General features: G+C 34.6%; 1 protein-coding gene across 1 annotated transcript; it reads left to right on the forward strand.

Annotated features, from left to right (window-relative positions):
* The first annotated feature begins 287 nt into the window (after positions 1–287).
* LOC136030054 (uncharacterized) lies at positions 288–18,308 on the forward strand. The gene is made up of 4 exons (XM_065708681.1): positions 288–316; positions 8,602–8,924; positions 14,932–15,178; positions 17,820–18,308. Exons 2-4 carry the CDS (start codon positions 8,606–8,608, stop codon positions 17,935–17,937), a joined length of 684 nt encoding a protein of 227 aa, XP_065564753.1. The 5' UTR covers positions 288–316; positions 8,602–8,605; the 3' UTR covers positions 17,938–18,308.
* Positions 18,309–19,684: the final 1,376 nt, after the last annotated feature.

Consider the following 19,684-nt stretch of genomic DNA (forward strand, 5'->3'; position numbering starts at 1 on the left):
TTGGATCACATTAACGTTCCCCATAGAAAATAAATAACAAAAAATAAATAGTTCATTCGTCCTTTAATATTACGAGGTTTTTTTAAAGTTCCATCCTTTTTTTTTCGCAGACAATTGACAATACTTGTACGTTACTATTTACGCAGACTAATTGCAATCATTTCCTGTTTATGGTTCCCACAACGACATAGTTGAATGATTTTGAGTCTCGAAGGCATTAATTTGAGCAAAAAAAGTCAAGAAAATTGGTCAAAATACGTTTACGGTCAGTTTGCTTATTACTATAGCCTAGTTTCAGTATACTTTCTTTGTCCGTGTAAGCCATTTTCTCGTTTTATGCAAGTTTTTGTTTCTTTTAAATATTTTTGATAGAATAAAATTGGGACTTGAATTTTATACTGCACACCATTGGGAGTCTATTTCACATTTGGTATTGGGCAGGGCCAACTACCCCTCCCAGAACTCGGTTTCCCCCCCCCCCCTACAAACCCAGTTCCCCTCCCCCAAGCTGCAAATTAGTTTCTTTATTTTTTTTCAAAACTAAGATAAGCCTGCATAACTCAAGCATCCAAAGAAACAAATAAGTTTTCTTTAGCGTATCTTTACCTTTACGGTACTATATGGCTCGTTTTTCAGTTTTCACTGTTATTTTCACTTGATTTGGAAAAAAGAGGCTCCAACTTTGCCCCCCCCCCCACAGGAATTTTATGAAATTACATGACTGCTTTTCAGTTCAGACAATTAATCAAATAAAAAATTATAAAAATATTGTCAAGCAAGCCAGCAAGAATTATTCTTTGTGACGGGGATCCTGCAAAAATATTTCCTAGGAGGAGGGAGGGTGAGTTGTGCTTAAAAATATTCTTACCAGGAAAAGCTAATGGTTTTCCTGGTTGCTGCTAAATTTCGAGTATTTTGTATATTTTTGGTTTTTCCAAGGAGTGGCTAAATTTTTGTTAGCCTCAGATTTTCTGAAATGTCGAGAGACAGATAAAAACCCATTGATCGATGTATTGCGCCGAAATATGGATATTCATAAAAGGATGACATTTGCTCACAATTATACATAATAGTTATTCATGTATAGATGGTCGAATGGACCAGAGATATGGGGCACTGGTAGAATAAATATCTACGAAAAGTAAACAGTGTTGTGGTTAGAACAAATTTAAAGTTTTCTATATAAAAAAAAACTGTTATTAACCCCCTCTCCCCTGGAGAAATTGTTAAATATCCACCTCACTCTGCGACACATTTACCTAGAAATCCTTCGATAGAGGAATATATGATAACCCAAGATTTTTCTGCTATCGTATATTTTTGAGGAACTTCAAGATCAACCTTAGTTCAAAGCTTACATTAAATCCCTTATTATTACCTCTTTTTATAATTTATCATTTTTAGTAAAGGTTGGGTAAAGGCTTATTGCGTATGATTGTTAAAAATAGAAACGCCTCGCTTTTAAATGAATTATTTTAGTTACTCATAAGCAAATTTTCATTTCAACTCTGATTTGTTATTTTCGTTTTAAAGTTAGATTGGTTATTATCGAAGTTATGAAACACATCTTCAGTTTAGTAAGTAAATAATTTTTTTGTAAAGCAAAATTGCAAGCAAAACGAGAAGAGACAAGGCCGTATAAAAAATATATATGTAAGTTTACTCCCTCCTTCACCCCTTACAATAATTGTTGCAGCGTACTTGACCATTTTTAAATACTAATGGTTCAACAAATAATGCGAGTAATGCAGTACTGAATGCAGTAGAAATTATATATTCGTTCCAAGCGCTTAGAACATTCAGTAAAATTATAGATAGCGATAGAAAAACGGCACCCTTCTTTATTAACTATCCAATTTCTGTTCGTTTTTAGTCTCTATTCGTAGTAGGGAGAGAAGTATTTATTTACAAAAAACACAATAAACAAAAAATTGTTGTTAACTTCCCAAAAAGCAAATCTTTTCCAAGAGGTAGGTAGAGAAAACAGATTCCTTAAAAATACAAAGAACTCTTGGCCACATAACACTTTTTTAGTATTTCCCCCCTCTCCTATCGAGGAGAGATCTTAAATTTGGAGGGGGGATTTAAAGAATGTGTCAACAAAACCCAGTGCACCGACGATTTCGGACATAAAAGCTAAAAATCTAAGGTAAGTAGGTAAATTTCCAAAGATGTTGGCGACACAAAAGCTAAATTTCCCAAGGTGTCAGTACGCGGCTCCGACACATTGGAACTTCCCAACCTTTCGACAACCACCTCCACCCTTAGCTGCACCACTGACTGGATATCATGGTTTTATTCAACTGAATTTTCCACCCATGCAAGTGAACATAAAAGAAATGTATCGACCCAGTGGTCCTAGAATGTCGCGAGAGGGCTCATTTTAACGGAAATTAAAAGATCTAGTGCCCTTCTTAAATCGTCAACAAAATTGAAGGGCACTAGGCCCCCTCATACGCTCATTTTTTCCCAAAGTCGCCGGTCAAAAAATTTTGAGATAGCCATTTTGTTCAGCATAGACAAACAATCTAATAACTATGTCTTCCAGGACGACTTAATCCCTCACAGTCCCCGGGGGTAGAGCTGCAAGCTATGAACTTAGCCCATTGTTCACGTATAATATTGGTTATTGGGAAGTATACTGACGTTTCCTGGGGGAATTTTTCTGGTGGAGGGGGTTGGGGGGGATTACGTGAGAGGATATTTCCATGGAGGAATGTTTTAGGGGAAGAGAATTTCCATGAAGGCGGCGCTGGATTCTCTTACGTTATTTAAAAAAAACGAGAAATTAAATAAAAAAGTATTTTTTAACATAAAGTAAGGAGCAACATTAGAACTTAAAACGAACAGGAACTATTACGTATATGAGGGGGTACTTCCCCTTCTTTATATATCGCTCTTTACACTAAAGCATTTTCAAGTAATTTGAAAAGAGCTATTTAATCTAATTAAACAGTCTTTGTGATTCAGGGGTCATACTTAAAGAATTAGAACAAAGTTCAAACTTTAGTGTAAAGACCGAGGTATTGACAAGGGGGCGAACCCCCCTTATATATGTAATAAAAATACACGAATATAGAAGTTCGTTACGTAAGTTAATTTATAAGTTACGCATAACTATGACTAATAAAAACGTTCAAAAAAATTGACATGCAGATCTCTTTTTAAATATTCATGTACAGTGAGCAAAAATCAAAACCTGCATTAATCAAAAACGTTCAGAAATTAAATAAACACAATTTTTTTAACTGACAGTAAGGAGCGACATTAAAACTTAAAACGAACATTAATTACTGTATATGAAATGGGCTGGTGCTTCCTCAACACCCCACTCTTTACGCTAAAGTTTGACTTTTTCTCAAAACTCAACTTTTTAAACAATAAAAAAAATGGGGTATTCTACTTTTAACATCTTCACTACACCCACCGTCTTTACTGACAATACTACCTCTTCTTGTTACCAAATATCACCTCTTTACTTTCGCTTATTCCTAGGTCTTCTTAAAACTAATTTTCAAACCTATTCTTGCACCCTGAACTACCAAAACCTCAAATATTCATTTATTTTGCTAACATTTTCATCTAAGATTCTTAAATCATCAGCACAATCTAAGTTTAGGAGAGTTTTATTTCCCCAATTGATTCCACGTTCTCTCATTATCTTTCTGTGCTCTTTAGGACAAAGTCCATCAAAATGATCCGTACTAATGGGGATAGTATTATCTTAACTGCAACACCCTGCCTCTCTTAACCGCGACAACATTATTTTCGTACATAGCCATAATCGCTATATTGTATTTATCAAACAGTTCGTGGTAACGAACTGTAGTAAGGAGCGACCCGGCTCAATAGTAACCAAAACTCTAAAAAATTGAATTTTGATATCAATAGCTACATCAAAAGAATCGCATTTTAATGCTGATTTTAAATATATAAGTTTCATCAAGTTTAATCTTACCCATCAAAAGTTACGAGCCTGAGAAAATTTGCCTTATTTAAGAAAATAGGGAGAAACACCCCCTAAAAGTCGTAGGATCTTAACGAAAATGACACCATCAGATTCAGCGTATCAGAGAACCCTACTATAGAAGTTTCAAGCTTCTATCTACAAAAATGTGGAATTTTGTATTTTTTGCCAGAAGACAAATCACGGGTACGTGTTTATTTGTTTGTTTTTTTTTTTTTTTTTTTTTCCCCAGGGGTCATCGTATGGACCAAGTGGTCCTAGAATGTCGCAAGAGGGCTCATTCTAACGGAAATGAAAAGTTCTAGTGCCCTTTTTAAGTGGCCAAAAAAATTGGAGGGCATCTAGGCCCCCTCCCACGCTCATTTTTTCCCCAAAGTCAACGGATCAAATTTGTGAGATAGCCATTTTGTTCAGCATAGTCGAAAACCATAATAACTATGTCTTTGGGGATGACTTACTCCCCCACAATCCCTGGAGGAGGGGCTGCAAGTTACAAACTTTGACCAGTGTTTACATATAGTAATGGTTATTGGGAAGTGTACAGACGTTTTCAGGGGGATTTTATTTTGTTTGGGGGTGGGGATGAGAAGAGGGGGCTATGTTGGAGGATCTTTCCTTGGAGGAATCTATCATGGGGGAAGAAGAATTCAATGAAAAGGGCGCAGGGTTCTCTAGCATTACTATAAGAAAACAATGAAAAATAAACATGAAAACGTTTTTTCAAATGAAAGGAAGAAGTAGCATTGAAAATTAAAACGAACAGAGATAATTACGCATATGAGGGGTTCTAAAAATACTTTAGCATAAAGAGCGAGGTATTTAGGAGGAGATAAATACCTTGCTCTTTATGCTAAAGTATTTTTAATAATTTCAACTATTTATTCTACGGAGGGTACAAACCCCCTCGTATACATAATAAAAATATAAGGTATGAAAGTTTGTTACGTAAGTTAATTCTTAAGTTACGTGTATTTTTTACTATTAAAAACGTTCATTAAAAATTAAAAGTTCTAGTTGCCTTTTTAAGTAACCGAAAAATTGGAGGGCAACTAGGCCTCCTTCTCCACCCCTTATTTCTCAAAATCGTCTGATCAAAACTAAGAGAAAGCCATTTAGCCAAAAAAAGAATTAATATACAAGTTTCATTTTAATAATTTATGTGCAGAGAGCCAAAACCAAACATGCATTAATTCAAAAACGTTCAGAAATTAAATAAAAAAAATAATTTTTTTAGCTGAAAGTAAGGAGCGACATTAAAACTTAAAACGAACAGAAATTACTCCGTATATGAAATGGGTTGTCCCCTCCGCAATCCCTCGCTCTTTACGCTGAAGTTTGACTCTTTGCCACAATTTTACTTTTTCAAACAATTAAAAGCTTTAGCGTAAAGAGCGATGGATTGCGGAGGGGACAGCCCATTTCATATACGGAGTAATTTCTGTTCGTTTTAAGTTTTAATGTCGCTCCTTACTTTCAGCTAAAAAAATTATTTTTTTTATTTAATCTGGTATAGCGTAAAAGGATAGTACCTTCTCTAAAGCTCATATCAGCTGAATCAAACGCTTACTCATAATCAATAAAACTGAGGCCTGAAGGGATTTGATGAAACAGCTACTTTTCAATTATTAACATAAGAGTAGAAATTTAGTCGACACACCCTTTTTTCTTCCTAAAACCCCACTGTTCTTCTCTTAAAGCTTTATCTATAACATCTTTAAGTATAAAGTATCATATTACTAAGTAATTTGCTTCCTACAGAAACCAAGCTGCTTACCACACCCACTCTTATCACCTTTCTCATAGAAGGATTTAATTAGAGTTTTCCTAAAATGGCTAGGTACTTTAATCTTTATTGATTTATTTGTAACTTCATAACCAGTATTTTAAAAGAAATTACCACACTATGAGCACCTGGGGCCTTATCATTTTTTATCCTTTTCGTACTGTCACTCATTTTTCATAACAAAATAAATCTCCCTTTCCATCCAAACTTTTTCATTTTATTTTTATATCTTTTCCTATAGCTCTTACATGGTTTTAACACATTCTCAAAATTTTCTGCCCACCTCTATAATACTTTCCATATCACGAATTATAGCCCCTTCTTTATCTTTAACTGGGACAAGTCCAGATTGCCTGTTCCCTTTTAATTTAATGACATGCCAGTACAATGTTAAACTATTATGCCGTCTGTCGGCATCTTCCAGATCTTCAACAATTTTATCCATGGCCACCACTTCACATCTCCTTCATTTATATTTTAATACTTTCTCCCTTTTCTTATAATCTTAATATTTTCACTCAAATAATTTGTGTATAAGCCCCTCCTCCTCTCTATTGAACATAAAGTATTTTCATTAATATTCCTAGCCATGTTTCTAACTTTCTTCTCTAGGACACCGTCATTGACTTCATAAATTATCCTTCTAAAATTATTCCATCCCGCTCTTAGAAAGTAAAATTCTAAACTCGCCAGTTCAGTATTTAACTGTTCCTGGAAAGGTTCTCTCAGATTCTTATCCCGGAGTCTACCGACATCTTAGATTCTCGGAAGGTAATTACCCATCCTAAATTTGAGCTTCAGATTAACTATAGACACTACTAGATGGTGATCTTTATTTTTCATATCAGTAACAGAACTCCTACATTTCCTAGTATCTTGTATCGATCCCGACAGTCTTCGACTTACAATAACATAATCAACAGGGTTAGCTGTCTTACCGTCACTTGAAAACCATGTTAATTTATGTGTTATCTTATTACCGATTATTGTATTGGTCATAACAAGATCGTTATACCAACAAAATTGCTGCAGTCTGTAACCATTACTGTTTTCTTTTCCTACATCAGGTTTACCTACGCAGGATACCATTTATCCCTTTTTCTACTAACCTGGGCATTAAAATCTCCTGAAAATACCATATTTCTACATGTCTGTTTGTTCCTGTAGCTATAAGTGAAATTCATCATAGTTACTACTATCTCCATTAGTCGTTTCTATAGGGGCATATAACACTATGACTGATACGCTGAAATTTTTAGGCATAAAACGAGCCTCAAGCATCATATTAGTAATACCTCCCGAGCCTGAAAAAGATCAACAGCTCCCTTATTCATCATGAGTCCTACTCGCTATCTATGTATCCATCCTTCCTATCTGAGTGAATAGGTTCTGTATCACCTAATTTCAGGTTTCTTTCCCCTGGGATTTGAGTTTCTGAAACTCCCAAATAAGACCCGTTTGAAGCGTCAGAATTTTTCAATCCAGATGTCAATACGATACTTCTTTTATTGTTTTTTAACATTGTAACGTTCCAAGTTTCAAATTCTTTAAATCATTGAATTTTTTTTTGCCTCGGGAAAAGCAACGGTCCCAGAATTAATGCAGAATGGAGAATATCACATCTTCTCAAGTCTACACGAAGCACTTAAGCCGACTTAGAACCGGACAGCAAGAAGTCCCTAGGACCTCCAGTATGAACGGAGGCTTATTGCAATCCTGAATTCATCTTGGTCTTAGTATGGTTTTACAAACTTGGCGATGCTCTTCTATCAACAATAGTTGAAGTCATTAAGAGACAATCTCAAGCGTATTACCTACAATTCATTATATGTTCATAGCTACAAATATTGTGCTACTGAGTTGAGGCGACCCGTAATAACCTAGCTAGCAAGCGTTTTTTTCAGCCCCATCCCCCAACCAAGAAAAACGGACAGACTAAACCCAGAAGAATTATCCATTAATCAAAATCCAGTGTAAAAGCTGTGTTGTTTACTAAACTATACTTTTCTCGAGGGGATCAACTCCTCAAGGTCACCTTGCATCCCTAAAGTTTTTAAACTTTGCAAATTTGAAGATAATGTTTTCATTGAATGAGTGAATAAATGTTTTTTAATACCCATCTATAAAAAAAAAAAAAAAAAAAAACGATGGAGTACAATAAAAGAAGGAAAACTCGACAAACGTGTCATAATGATATACACCAATTACTAATAATACCGTATCTAAAATAGTACGCCCTTCCACGGGTGAAAAGAGGACTGGTTACTTGGTGTCTGAAACTGTTCATCCACGGTCTGAATTGGTTCCACCACACCGAAACAGTTAACGATGTATCTATCCTTGAACCACCGAAGGGCCTGAAGCAAAAACTTTGCGTACTTAAAATAGCACTTTCGCAACACTCGCCTATCAAATTCAGTGAAAATGTCCCGAAATGGGGCCAAATATAGAATAAGCGGGACATTATGATGTCTATCCCGTTTTGGGGATGTTTTCTCTCTTTCCGAAATTCATAGAAATTTTTTTAGGCTAATACATTTAGACTTGTGATTTCAACCTTGATGGATTTTATATGCAACGAGTTTAAATAGCTGTTTCTGTATATTTAGATAGCGTTAAAAAAAAAAAAAGTTTTTGGTTCCTGTTGAAAAGTGTCACTTTTGACTTACAGTTTGTTAAATTTATTGTTTTTTGGCATGTTTTTCTTTGTTTTACGCTTTATACTTGGATGGGTATACCTCAATTCTTTAAATATTTACAGCCTTATTTTTCTCGTCCTGAGTAGCTTGTGGATCCAATTGGCACTAATGTCTTATTGTATTCATTTATTCTCGTTTTATTTCTTTTTTAGACTAATGTATATGCTTAGAATTCTTCTCATCTGTATACTTCACATAAAAGATGGTTTGACAAATGAAGATGTTGTCAGATTAGACAAATTCAAAATCCTGAATGATATTATCAGCGCTTTTCTTCCAAAAAAAGCAAATGAGGATACAGATGGATTAGTGGAAACGGGAAGAATCTTGGAGGGAGGGATCTTCAACACATCACTAGCTTTCACTATACCTTTATTTTCATTTACACTACCAGATCGTATTCCTGATCGTATGGACGAGAATAAAGATCATCAAATTCAATGGGCCTTGGCTATCATTGGGCTTGTTCTTCTGAGTAAGATTTTCTTTCTTATTTGTCCTTTTCTGATTGAATTGTTTTAAAAAGGCGGAGACAAATTACAAATCACAATCTTATGACAAAAATAACTCAAAATTAATGCCATTTTGGGACCTCAAAGTCAATTTGCGAAGGTGAGCGTCAGGTGTCCATCACAAAGAGAAATGACTTATCGGTGAATTCTTAAAGGAGACTAGCCATCATCAAAAGATATTGAGCATGTATAGTTTGACTATTAAACTTATTGAAAAGACACTGAATTTTTTTTGTTTATTGTCGGCAAGCTTTTGAAAGTGGGTAGTACCGTAAAGAAATTCCAAAGGTACCGGCTCGCTTAAATGATATTAAATAAAAAAAAAGTTTTTTTAAACTGAAAGTAAGGAGCGACATTAAAACTTAAAACGAGCAGAAATTGCTTCGTATATGAAAGGGGCTGCTTCCTCATAAACGCCCCGCTCTTTACGCTAAGGTTTGACTCTTTCTCTTAACTCTACTTTTTAAAACAGTAAAAAGCTTTAGCGTAAAGAGCGGGGCATTGATGAGGAAGCAGCCCCTTCCATATACGAAGCAATTTCTGCTCGTTTTAAGTTTTAATGTCGCTCCTTACTTTAAGTTTAAAAAACTTGTTTTTTTTATTTAATTTCTTAACGTTTTTGAATCAATGCATGTTTTGATTTTGGCTCTCCGCAGATGAATAATTAAAACGAAATTTGTATATTTATTTTTTTGGCTAAATGGCCTTCTCATAGTTTTGATCGAATGATTTTGAGAAAAAAAGGAGTGGGGGAGGAGCCCTAGTTGCCCTCCGATTTTTCGGTTAATTAAAAAGTCAACTAGAACTATTAATTTTTTACGAATGTTTTTATTAGTAAAAGATATACATAACTTACAATTTAGCTTACGTAGCGAACTTCTGTATTCTCATGTTTTTATTACGTATATAAGGGGGTTTATCCCCTCGTCAGTCCCTCGCTCTTTACACTTAAGCTTAAATTTTGTCCCAATACTAGAGAATCCTGCACTCCCTTCATGGAAATTTTCCTCCCTCGTGACAAATTCCTCCTAGGAGAGTTCCCCCAACATATTCCCCTCTTCTCAACCCCCAACCAAAAAATCCCCCTGAAAACGTCTGTGCACTTCCCAATTACCATTACTATATGTAAGCACTGGTCAAAGTTTGTAACTTGTAGCCCCTCCCATGGGGACTGTGGGGGAGTAAGTGGTCCCCAAAGACATAGTTATAAGGTTTTTCTACTACGCTGAATAAAGTGGGTATCTCAGAATTTTGATCCAGTGACTTTGGGAAAATAATTAGCCTGGGAGAGGGGTTAGGTGCCCTTCAATTTTTTGGTCACTTAAAAAGGGCACTAGAACTTTTCATTTCCGTTGGAATGAGCCCTATCGAAACAATCTAGGACCACTGGGTCGATACGATCACCCCTGGAAAAAAAACAAAAACAAACAAATGAACACGCATCCGTGATCTGTCTTCTGGCAAAAAATGCGAAATTCCAAATTTTTGTAGATAGGAACTTGAAATGGTGTGATTTTCGTTAAGATTGTATGACTATTAAAGGGTGTTTCCTCCTATTTTCCACAATAAGGCAAATTTTTTCAGGCTCGTAACTTTTAATGGGAACTTTTAATTTTCATTAGAAATAGCCCTCTCGCAACATTCTAGGACCACTCAGTCGATACGATCACCCCTGGGGGAAAAAAACACAAAAAAAAACAAACAAATAAACACACATCCGTGATCTGTCTTCTAGCAAAAAATGCGAAATTCCACATTTTTGTAGCTGGGAGCTTGAAACTTCTACAATAGGGTTCTCTGAAACGCTGAATCTGATGGTGTGATTTTCGTTTAGATTCTATGACTTTTAGGGGTTGTTTCTTCCTATTTTCTAAAATAAGGCAAATTTTCTCAGGCTCTTAACTTTTGATGGGTAAGACTAAACTTGATGGAACTTATATATTTAAAATCAGCAGTAAAATTCGATGCTTTTGATGTAGTTATTGGTATCAAAATTCTAGTTTTCAGAGTTCTGGTTACTATTGAGCCGGGTCGCTCCTTACTACAGTTCGTTACCACGAACTGTTTGATTTCCTTTGAACTGATTGCTAGTCCTTTTCTGACCTTTAAAAAGATAATTCTGCTCCGTTTCTTAAGAAAAATCACACTTTCTCATGGTATAAGTTTTATTAAAACTGAATATCTCCGGCAAAAACAGGAGAAGTTAAATGGTTTTTCTGGAAAGTAGGTGTTGACTTTTATTTTTCTATCGTTGTTCAGACCTCCAATCCGTGCTCTACAAATAACGACGTGAGAGCCCAGTCGATTGTAAATAGTTTGGCCATAAAACTAAAAACTTAATAATAAACGAATCAGAGTTATCTTTTAAGGTACTGCCTCACCCAAAAAGAAGGGATGAAATTTTTTAATCCCTATACTGTTAGATAGAAAATTTTCAATTGGAAAATTAAACAAATTATGCTTTTTCTTTGTGCATTTACCAATATTTTGCATTGTTAAAGTATCATTTTATATTTGGATTGTTTACACTTGTCAAACTTATGAAAAATATGAGACGAAAAATTTGGGTAGTCTATATAATACGAAATAGCCCAACCCGGAATCAGTAAAGCCAGGCTTGGCTGTCCAAAATAGAAACAAAATTAATCTGTAACCGCGCATCTGATTTTTTCCCCCTTTTTGTGTGCTGGACGTCGCACATCCAACGATTCTCGCTTCTGAAAACCAAATAAGAAACAGATGTGTGGATCAATGTTATTTTGATCAATTGTCAGTCAAATCAACGAGAAGAGTGAAAATTGTCAAGATACTAAAAAATAAATATAATCAGTTCAATTACAAAAGTGTATACCATTCTATGAATGGTAAACATGAATGATCTTGAATGATCATTCCATGGTATAAATGTCTCACTTTTAATAGTGATGAAAACTGCAAGCACAATTCAAAAGCAAAAAGAGGAGGGACTCCTCTCCATTCATGGAAAAACTGCATCTTAAAATGCACTTTTTATTGTTTTGTTGTTTCGTTATATGCATCAGTTTGCCGCACAGTTTTTAAAACCAACCTTTTTTTTATTATTACGATCAGTATTCCTTGCGTGTTATTAGGTTAAAGGCCTTAAGTTTAGATGATCAGTCAATACAATTTTTACAAAATATATTTTGTTATGCTTCAGCTTTTCTGACTAAATTAGCCTCCTTGAAATGTAGACGAAACACTGCTTGTGGCCACGATTATTCCCGAGCATACATATAGCCTTAGAAAGGGCCAAGTTTTTCCCTGCGGTTACTTCTAGCTGTTAAAAGGGGAAATACTCTCGACTTCCTTTTATATGAAACATGTAGTAGTTTTCATGTAATTCAACCGGGGAACAATGAGAACCTCATATCTACAGTTTTTGAGAAAGATCTCTTTAAAGCATTTCCGTATAATTAGATTCAAGGCATGCATATCGTATAGAAACTATTGAACATGAAGTAGCACACAAAATTTAGCTTAATGGTATGATTGCAACATTTGCCAAACACAAATCCAGGAAGCAAAAATGTGAACTTTTGTTACCTTTGAGAAGTGCAAATAATTATCAAGGGATTTTTACTATCTGAAAACGAATCTTAACAATTTACTTTTTTATATTTATTTTCATCTTAGAATATATCATAACTTAGTGACTTATTTATCAGATGGGCGGGGGAAGGAACCCAAGCAATATTTTCAGGTAGAGCACCGAAAACTTTTAAGACAGCCATAACGTAATTTGTTAGTTCAAGTGGCAACTCATTCATTTTGGTCATGCATGACATCAACGCACGCAGAAGAAAGCTATGACGCATCTGTTCCAGCCTACAGATCAGGAGAGAAGAGCCCATCCTTTGGGCACCAGAAACCAAGTTCTTACTTCAGAAAATAATTGATGAACATTTACCCAGTAATCTACAATAAATTAAGGTTCCAAAATAATAATTTGGTCAACATTTTTGAAGTTTGTTCTAAAACCGTCTCATAAGTTTGGAAACAATATAGAGCTAAAAATAAGGCTGTGACTGTTAATATTAGAGAGGATGTTCGATGAGTTTTAAAGGAACTTCATTTCATTAAAATAATGATTTTGAGACGCCAACTAGTAGTTGACGCATATGACATATAACATTTGCTTAAACAATATTAACATACAACATCCAGTAGTAGTTTGACTCAGTTCTGGTTGGAAACAACCCGCTTATATATTTCAATTTATAATACTTGTAATAACTCAATTTCTAATACTTAATAATTGCTTCTAAAATCTAATTTAAATTGCTTTTAAATTTGAATTTAATTGCTTCTAAATCTAAAAGCGATGTAATATTTTGAGTAAATCAGAGCTGAAAGAGCAGCAATGCACATTTGGAAATATTTGAAGAAAGTATTCTACCTTGAGGTACACAACAACGAACATTCATTCAACGTAATTAACTTTCAAACGCAGGCTTGCATGCTTGTACAAACACTTTAAACCAAAATAACTGAAAAATTCACTCCGAATACAAATATTGGGCGAGCAAAACATTATCAAACGTACATTTAAGTCACATAGATGTACCTTGTGATTATACTAAGTAGATATTTGAAAAATCTTAGCCAAAAACCAGTGAACATGAGCGCAAAATACCCAGCTGTTGCAGATAGCTTGCTGATTGTCACCCAAAAAACAAAAATAGTAATGGGAAAAGAATATATCCAAACATATTACTAAAATCACAAGCGATTGTATTGGATTCTCTTAGTTTTTGTTCGCGCTTTGAAATTAAGGTAACGGGTGAGTTACCTTAATTTCAAAGCGCTAAGAAAACTACCCGTAACAACAAACGACGTAGCACACACTTGAAAAAGAAGCTGCAGATGAAACGGAGAGTTTCTTCGAGTCCGTATTTGAACGGTCTGCTGAAATGCGACTTTAGCTTAATGGCAGAAGCTATCAAACATAAGGGTGGAGTATCGTTCTTCTGAATTACCCCCTACACACCTTAAAGTCAAATTATTTGCTTTTCTAAAAAAAATTAAGCTGGGAATGAATGTGAAAAACTTTCACCCATTCAAAAAACATAAAAAAGTGAATGATTAGCCATATGAGCAGGCAAAATGGGACCTAATTTCTGTTTATTTTCTATCAGAGTGTGTGACATAAAACCAGGAATGCCCAAAGATCATGAATGGCCAAGCAAGCATTAGTACCTTGGAAAAACGCTATCAATGAAATAGTTCGTCAACGTAGATAACATTTCTTCAGTAGAATTTCAAATTGTGATTGTATAACTTTTGATTTTCATGAGTAAAAAGCAAGAAATATAAAACTGTCTTAATAGCCTGGTCATGCTTAACCAATTAATCTTTAAAATGGGTGGAGTCTCTTTGGCTGTATGTCGAACTTCATTTTTAGTTGCTTCGTAGCTTGACTTTTTTGGCCCACTTTGAGCTACGAAGACGAGTTAACCTCTTGTCTAGCCTTTGCGTGTTTAATCCCAGTTCTTGTCTCTGCGTATTATTTTACTTTCCGTTTTCATCTATTTTGAAAATTGTTGGCAGTAATGCTATCTTTTGCCGATGATCGAGAAATATTCAGACTATCACTGTCATCCTTTGGTAATTTTGTCAAATGATTGCGTTCTGGCCCCCTCGTAATGTCTGGATGTAGTTTTAGGCTGTATACTGAAGGTAAGGTATTTTCCTTTTTATTTTTCAAATTACTATTATTTGGTTTGATGAATCAACAGGTCGTCAAAAATAATGATAAAATAAAATGCATATCAACAAACTTTTTTAAGTAGCCTAGGGCAGTATCCAGGCAACACAGTGGGACTGAGACGCATATTTGACGCATATATTTGAAAAAAAATTGTAGATCTGGGAATGGATCGACACGTTTTTGTTTTATTCAATGTTTTTAAATTTTGAGTTTCAAAGCTGAAGAAATTTCATTTATTTTAGCTGGAATTACTGTCATTCCTTTCATTTGGAATAGCCCAGGAATTGGACGAAAAAAAAGGTCAGAGGAAGAAGTGTTTCAAGATGATAATGTCTCACTTGTTGTCAAAGTACTTGATTCGTTAGAAAAAATGGCCAGTATAGTAGAAACCAGTAGCAGAGACGACTGTTTTGCCAGACTTGTTTGCGAGTGCAACGAACATCCATCAAGATTTGGCATCCTAGGAGCTACAGTTAAATATATATATCCGTAAGTAATATTAATCAGACATGGTAAAGTAGAAAATATTTGACCCACAAAAAAATTAGCTAAAAGCATAGCTGGGACCTCACGATTAATTTATAGTTACGTAAAACCTGTTAAGCATCTATGTGGCTTAGTCAAAATAATCTAAATTTATTTGCAGGGCAGAAAATTTTAGAATCAGAATCCTGGCTTATTAAAATTGATGAGTCATCTATTATTCATTTGCTTTCTCCTAAATTGAAGGCTATTAAATAATTTAATTAAAACTAAATTTAATTTACATATTTATTTGAATTCAATGTAATTAAACTTAATTTAGTGTAATATTTAACTAAATTAAATTTAATTTAATGAACATTTTAAATTATTTTTGCAGGGAAGAACATTTTTAGAATCAGACTCCTGGCTTATTAAAATTGCTAAGCCATATATTATTGGTTTGCTTTCTCCCAATTCGAAAGCTGTTAAATGTACCAACACTTTATTTTTGGCTGTATATAAATTAGATTTTTTAGCTGATGAATAACTGCAATGATGTATAGAAAACAATTTAGCTATTCAAAGTGGAAACGATGCGAAATCACAAACAGTCATAAATTTATGGTACAAAAAAATGAAATATTCAAATCCCGAGATTAGTTATATGAAAAAAGCAAAAGAGCCGACCAGAGAAAAATTTGGGTTTGTGACTGAGTTAAAAATTGGGCGTTCCCACCTCAAATGGCATTCTAGATCCTTGAAATTTGTATTTGCCATGATGAGTCAGTTGAGTAGAGCTGCTCTGCAAAAATTGACTAATGGGTTTGCTATTTGTAAACAGACTTCTAAATACCAATGGTAATTTCAGGATCTTATATGGTCAGATTTCATAAGTTATTCTTTTTTTCTCCTTAGGAGCTAAGTACCCTGACCGAGGGAATTTCCTGGGCACGTGGTCAGTGAATAAGCTAACCGTTTCAAACGCAAAAATTGATCCATTTAACTTCTAAAAACCGAAGTCAAAATTTCAGACAACTTATAGTGCCAAAAACTTGATGCATCCCCCCCTCCCTAACGGAGGGAGGGCCCTGTTTAAAAGGACTGAGAGACCATATTATCAATTCAAGTTACATCAATAAAAAAATCATTTAAAAAATAAAATTGAGAAAATTTTACAAGGAATTATATGACTATTCTTTCTGAGGAAGCTTTTCTAGAAGAAGTAAGATCAACCACGAGATTCCTCATAGAAACAATGTAATGACCCTTATGAAAAAAAATTCGCGGCAAGTAGTGCACTAATTAAAACAAATTCTCCCCCAGTCACCGTTTCCAACACAGTTAAACAGATTTCTCTAATTGTGTTTTCCTCCTTTCCTTCTCGGTCAGATTTTGAAGTTGCCTCTTAGCTTTTTAGTTTTGTGTGAGATCTAAAATTGAATAAATGTTTGCTGCTTGTTTATATTACTGCTGAAAGTTTGCCCTGTTTTCAGGTTAAGGTGGTAGATATTAAAAACCGTAATTTGGTGTAATTTTTGCAGTAGTGGATTTTAGTTTTTTGCGGTGTTTTTGGGTATCAAAGATTTCAAGGAGCTACCATATTAAAGCTCAGAGGGGTTCTACCTCTCGGTATAATTTCCACTCGGTTATAACCACGCACATACACCTCTTGTTCTAACCTGACTGCATGGCGTGGCAGTAGTAATTAGTTCTATAAGTTACCTCAATTCCGATAATTTTCAGATGGTTGTCGGCTATAGGTGTTAGTCGATAGCTGTTCTCACTTGAAGAGTAACATGAGCTGTCCGTCTACAGGTAGTTTAACCCATACCACGTTAACAGTGATGGCCACCCTGTTTGTATTCATTAATCAACAATGATTAAAACAGTGAGTTTCCAGAATTTTTGTAGCCGATGGCACTCACAAATGTAAGCCACTTAAGAAAATAGAACCAAATTAATTTAAGCTATAAGCTTCTCAAAATTATAATAGTGTCTTCTGCAACATTAAGAATTTGATACCTATGATTAGGGGCTCAGGGGCGAATTCATAAGCAGCAAGTTAATTATATTGTTGCAAAACATAAAAAAAAAATTATAAAAGATCATGAAGTTCTCGGGGAGGTAGAGGAACCTAGTCATTTCGTCTATCAACCAGCCGGTTTGAGAGTTAGTCTGTGATAGCGTTGGGACACACTTTTGTTTTCAAAGGACTAAGTGCTTAAGCCAGCATATAAGGCTCTAACAAATAAGCCAAGCAAGAGCTATCTTAGCTGCATTTTTATTTTATTTTACTAAGCCTCTGTGGGAAAATAACGCCTTGGAGACGCATCACTTTTTACTTACTCAATGCCACTGGGTTGAATTTTAAAGTTCTTATTATTAAGTTTGTTTGATACTTCGAGATAGAGGTCTTAGAAAATGTTATCCCAATTATGGTCCACCTGCTCTGCCTTCCATTCTTTCTGCTCTGCCATCTCCTCCGCCATTGTGACCACTGTGGCTAAATTCTGCTGATATTGGTAAACGCTTCATGATTGCTGAGTGGATAATGATTATTGAATGAAAAGAATAAACAAATTTTTAATGACAAAGAATAGTTGTTATTTGGTCAATACTTATTTTTGTCGTTATTATTTTCGTCAATATGTTTTTTTCTTTTTAGGGTGGAAGATATCTTGCCAAAGTTTAGTGAAAAAGGACAAACTAGCTGCCAATACTTTGAAGAAAAATGCTCTGATTTGTACAATTTATTGTCTAGAAGTTACCATAATTATTTTTGATGCTCTATATTTGTGCATATTAATTTATTTAATTTGTATATCGTCATTGACTTATTTAATCAGCCTTTTCCTATGGAAAATGAAATATGGAACTTAATTCAAGTATATACTACAGTGCATCGAATTTCGTCTATGGAAATTCGGCAACTTATTGCTATTGCTTTCTGATTTTAACTTTGTTCTGTGGATGAGTTCAATTGACGTTTATCTGGAAAAATTAACTTACAATGAGAGAAAATACGTTTATAAGCCATTAAATATATCACCCATGTATGGGAAATAAAAACATAAATTTTACGGACAATCGAAAAATCTGTTTAAACATCGTTTTCCTTAAGGTCGTAACAATAAACGGAAAATATATGTTGCAATTTTGTTGAAGATAAATCCAGAAGACATCAAGGTATATACTACACGATACTCAAGAAACGTGAATTTTTTCTTCCTAACTTTTCTTTTTTATATTCTTTTATTTGACTAAAAGAATATAAAAAATGCGCTTGACTAATCAATCGGTTTAGTATGAATGGCTTATCCAGAAAATTTTTAACCCCATCTACCATTTCTGATATTTGTTTCCTTATTGCACGGATTGGGCTATACTTAGCTGGTCTATTGCAGTTGAACATGTGCCGTTTCAATTTTATGTTCCCATATTCCACTTTTTGCGTATGTCCTACTCAGCAGGCCATAAGTGGTGTGATATGTGTGAAGAATGAGCCATATTTTTTTCTCTTTTTTTTACTGGTTTATTTTTTTCTGTCTGTTTTGAAATGCCATGGGATAATTTGATAAAATTTTTGAACAGAAAAGCTATTGTTTACTCAAAAAATGAAAAAAAAAATGATTTTACTGCAGACTGATCCCTAGAAAACTGATGAGTAGCAGTTCAATCTCTTCGTGCTAATTACTTAGTATCTATGAAAACTTGCTCCTGTAAGTATTTCCAGAATGTCTGTATACCCTTTTTGCTCTTAAGCTTACTAAAATATAATCTATGAAAATGCGTCTAAGTGGCTTTGCCCTGCGTAGTGGGCGAAATTGAATGAAGGTATATGAGCTATAAGGATGGTAAGCGCATGGAAATCCAGATGGCAAACGATCTCTGATTTCTGCAAAATTTCTGGATAGACAGATAAAACGTCCAAAAAATATTTATGGAAGCTTTTACAGGAAATTCTATTTTCTTAAATCTGCATATATTAATTACTGACTATCCATAAAACAGAATAGTTCTCGGAAGTCATTGTGGAATTTTTTACACCATTTCCCAATATGTCTGGCAAAAATAGCAAAAAATATGATTAAAATATAACCAAGGAAACGAAGTTGGTTATTAGCCAGTGAACAAAAAGGGGCAAAAGGACTAAAGCAGATATTTAACCAAAGACCACCACCAGGTCGTCCTAAGTACTCTAGCAAACCTAACCTTCTGAAAAGAACTCAAACAGAGCAGAAGAAACACTTTGGAATGTTTCTTCTGCTCTGTTTAAGGTCGTTCCTTTTTTTAAAATTTGTCTAGTGCAGTCAGTGTGGTTTTAGAACATATTTATTCGTCATATTTTCTGATAAGTTTATGCAATCATATAAAAACAGCTGTATACAGCACTTCCATTAGCCCAAGGCTTTGGATTTCTCCCAAATTTCTACAGATATTCGAAATTATTGTTAATGTAATGTATGCATACATTTTTCGGGTGGGGGGGGGCTTCTAATGGGGGGTTTTCAACGGCGAGAATTGTCCGTG

Source organism: Artemia franciscana, chromosome 8 (genome assembly GCF_032884065.1).
Source record: "Artemia franciscana chromosome 8, ASM3288406v1, whole genome shotgun sequence".
In the NCBI taxonomy this organism is placed as follows: domain Eukaryota; kingdom Metazoa; phylum Arthropoda; class Branchiopoda; order Anostraca; family Artemiidae; genus Artemia; species Artemia franciscana.

What these genes read in the sequence shown, in the direction of transcription:
- LOC136030054 (XM_065708681.1), top strand. Translation starts at nt 8,606, where the DNA reads ATGTATATGCTTAGAATTCTTCTCATCTGTATACTTCACATAAAAGAT. An exon ending in CATTGGGCTTGTTCTTCTGA is followed by an intron (nt 8,925 to 14,931) that starts GTAAGATTTTCT and finishes CATTTATTTTAG; the next exon opens with CTGGAATTACTGTCATTCCT. An exon ending in ACAGTTAAATATATATATCC is followed by an intron (nt 15,179 to 17,819) that starts GTAAGTAATATT and finishes TTTTCTTTTTAG; the next exon opens with GGTGGAAGATATCTTGCCAA.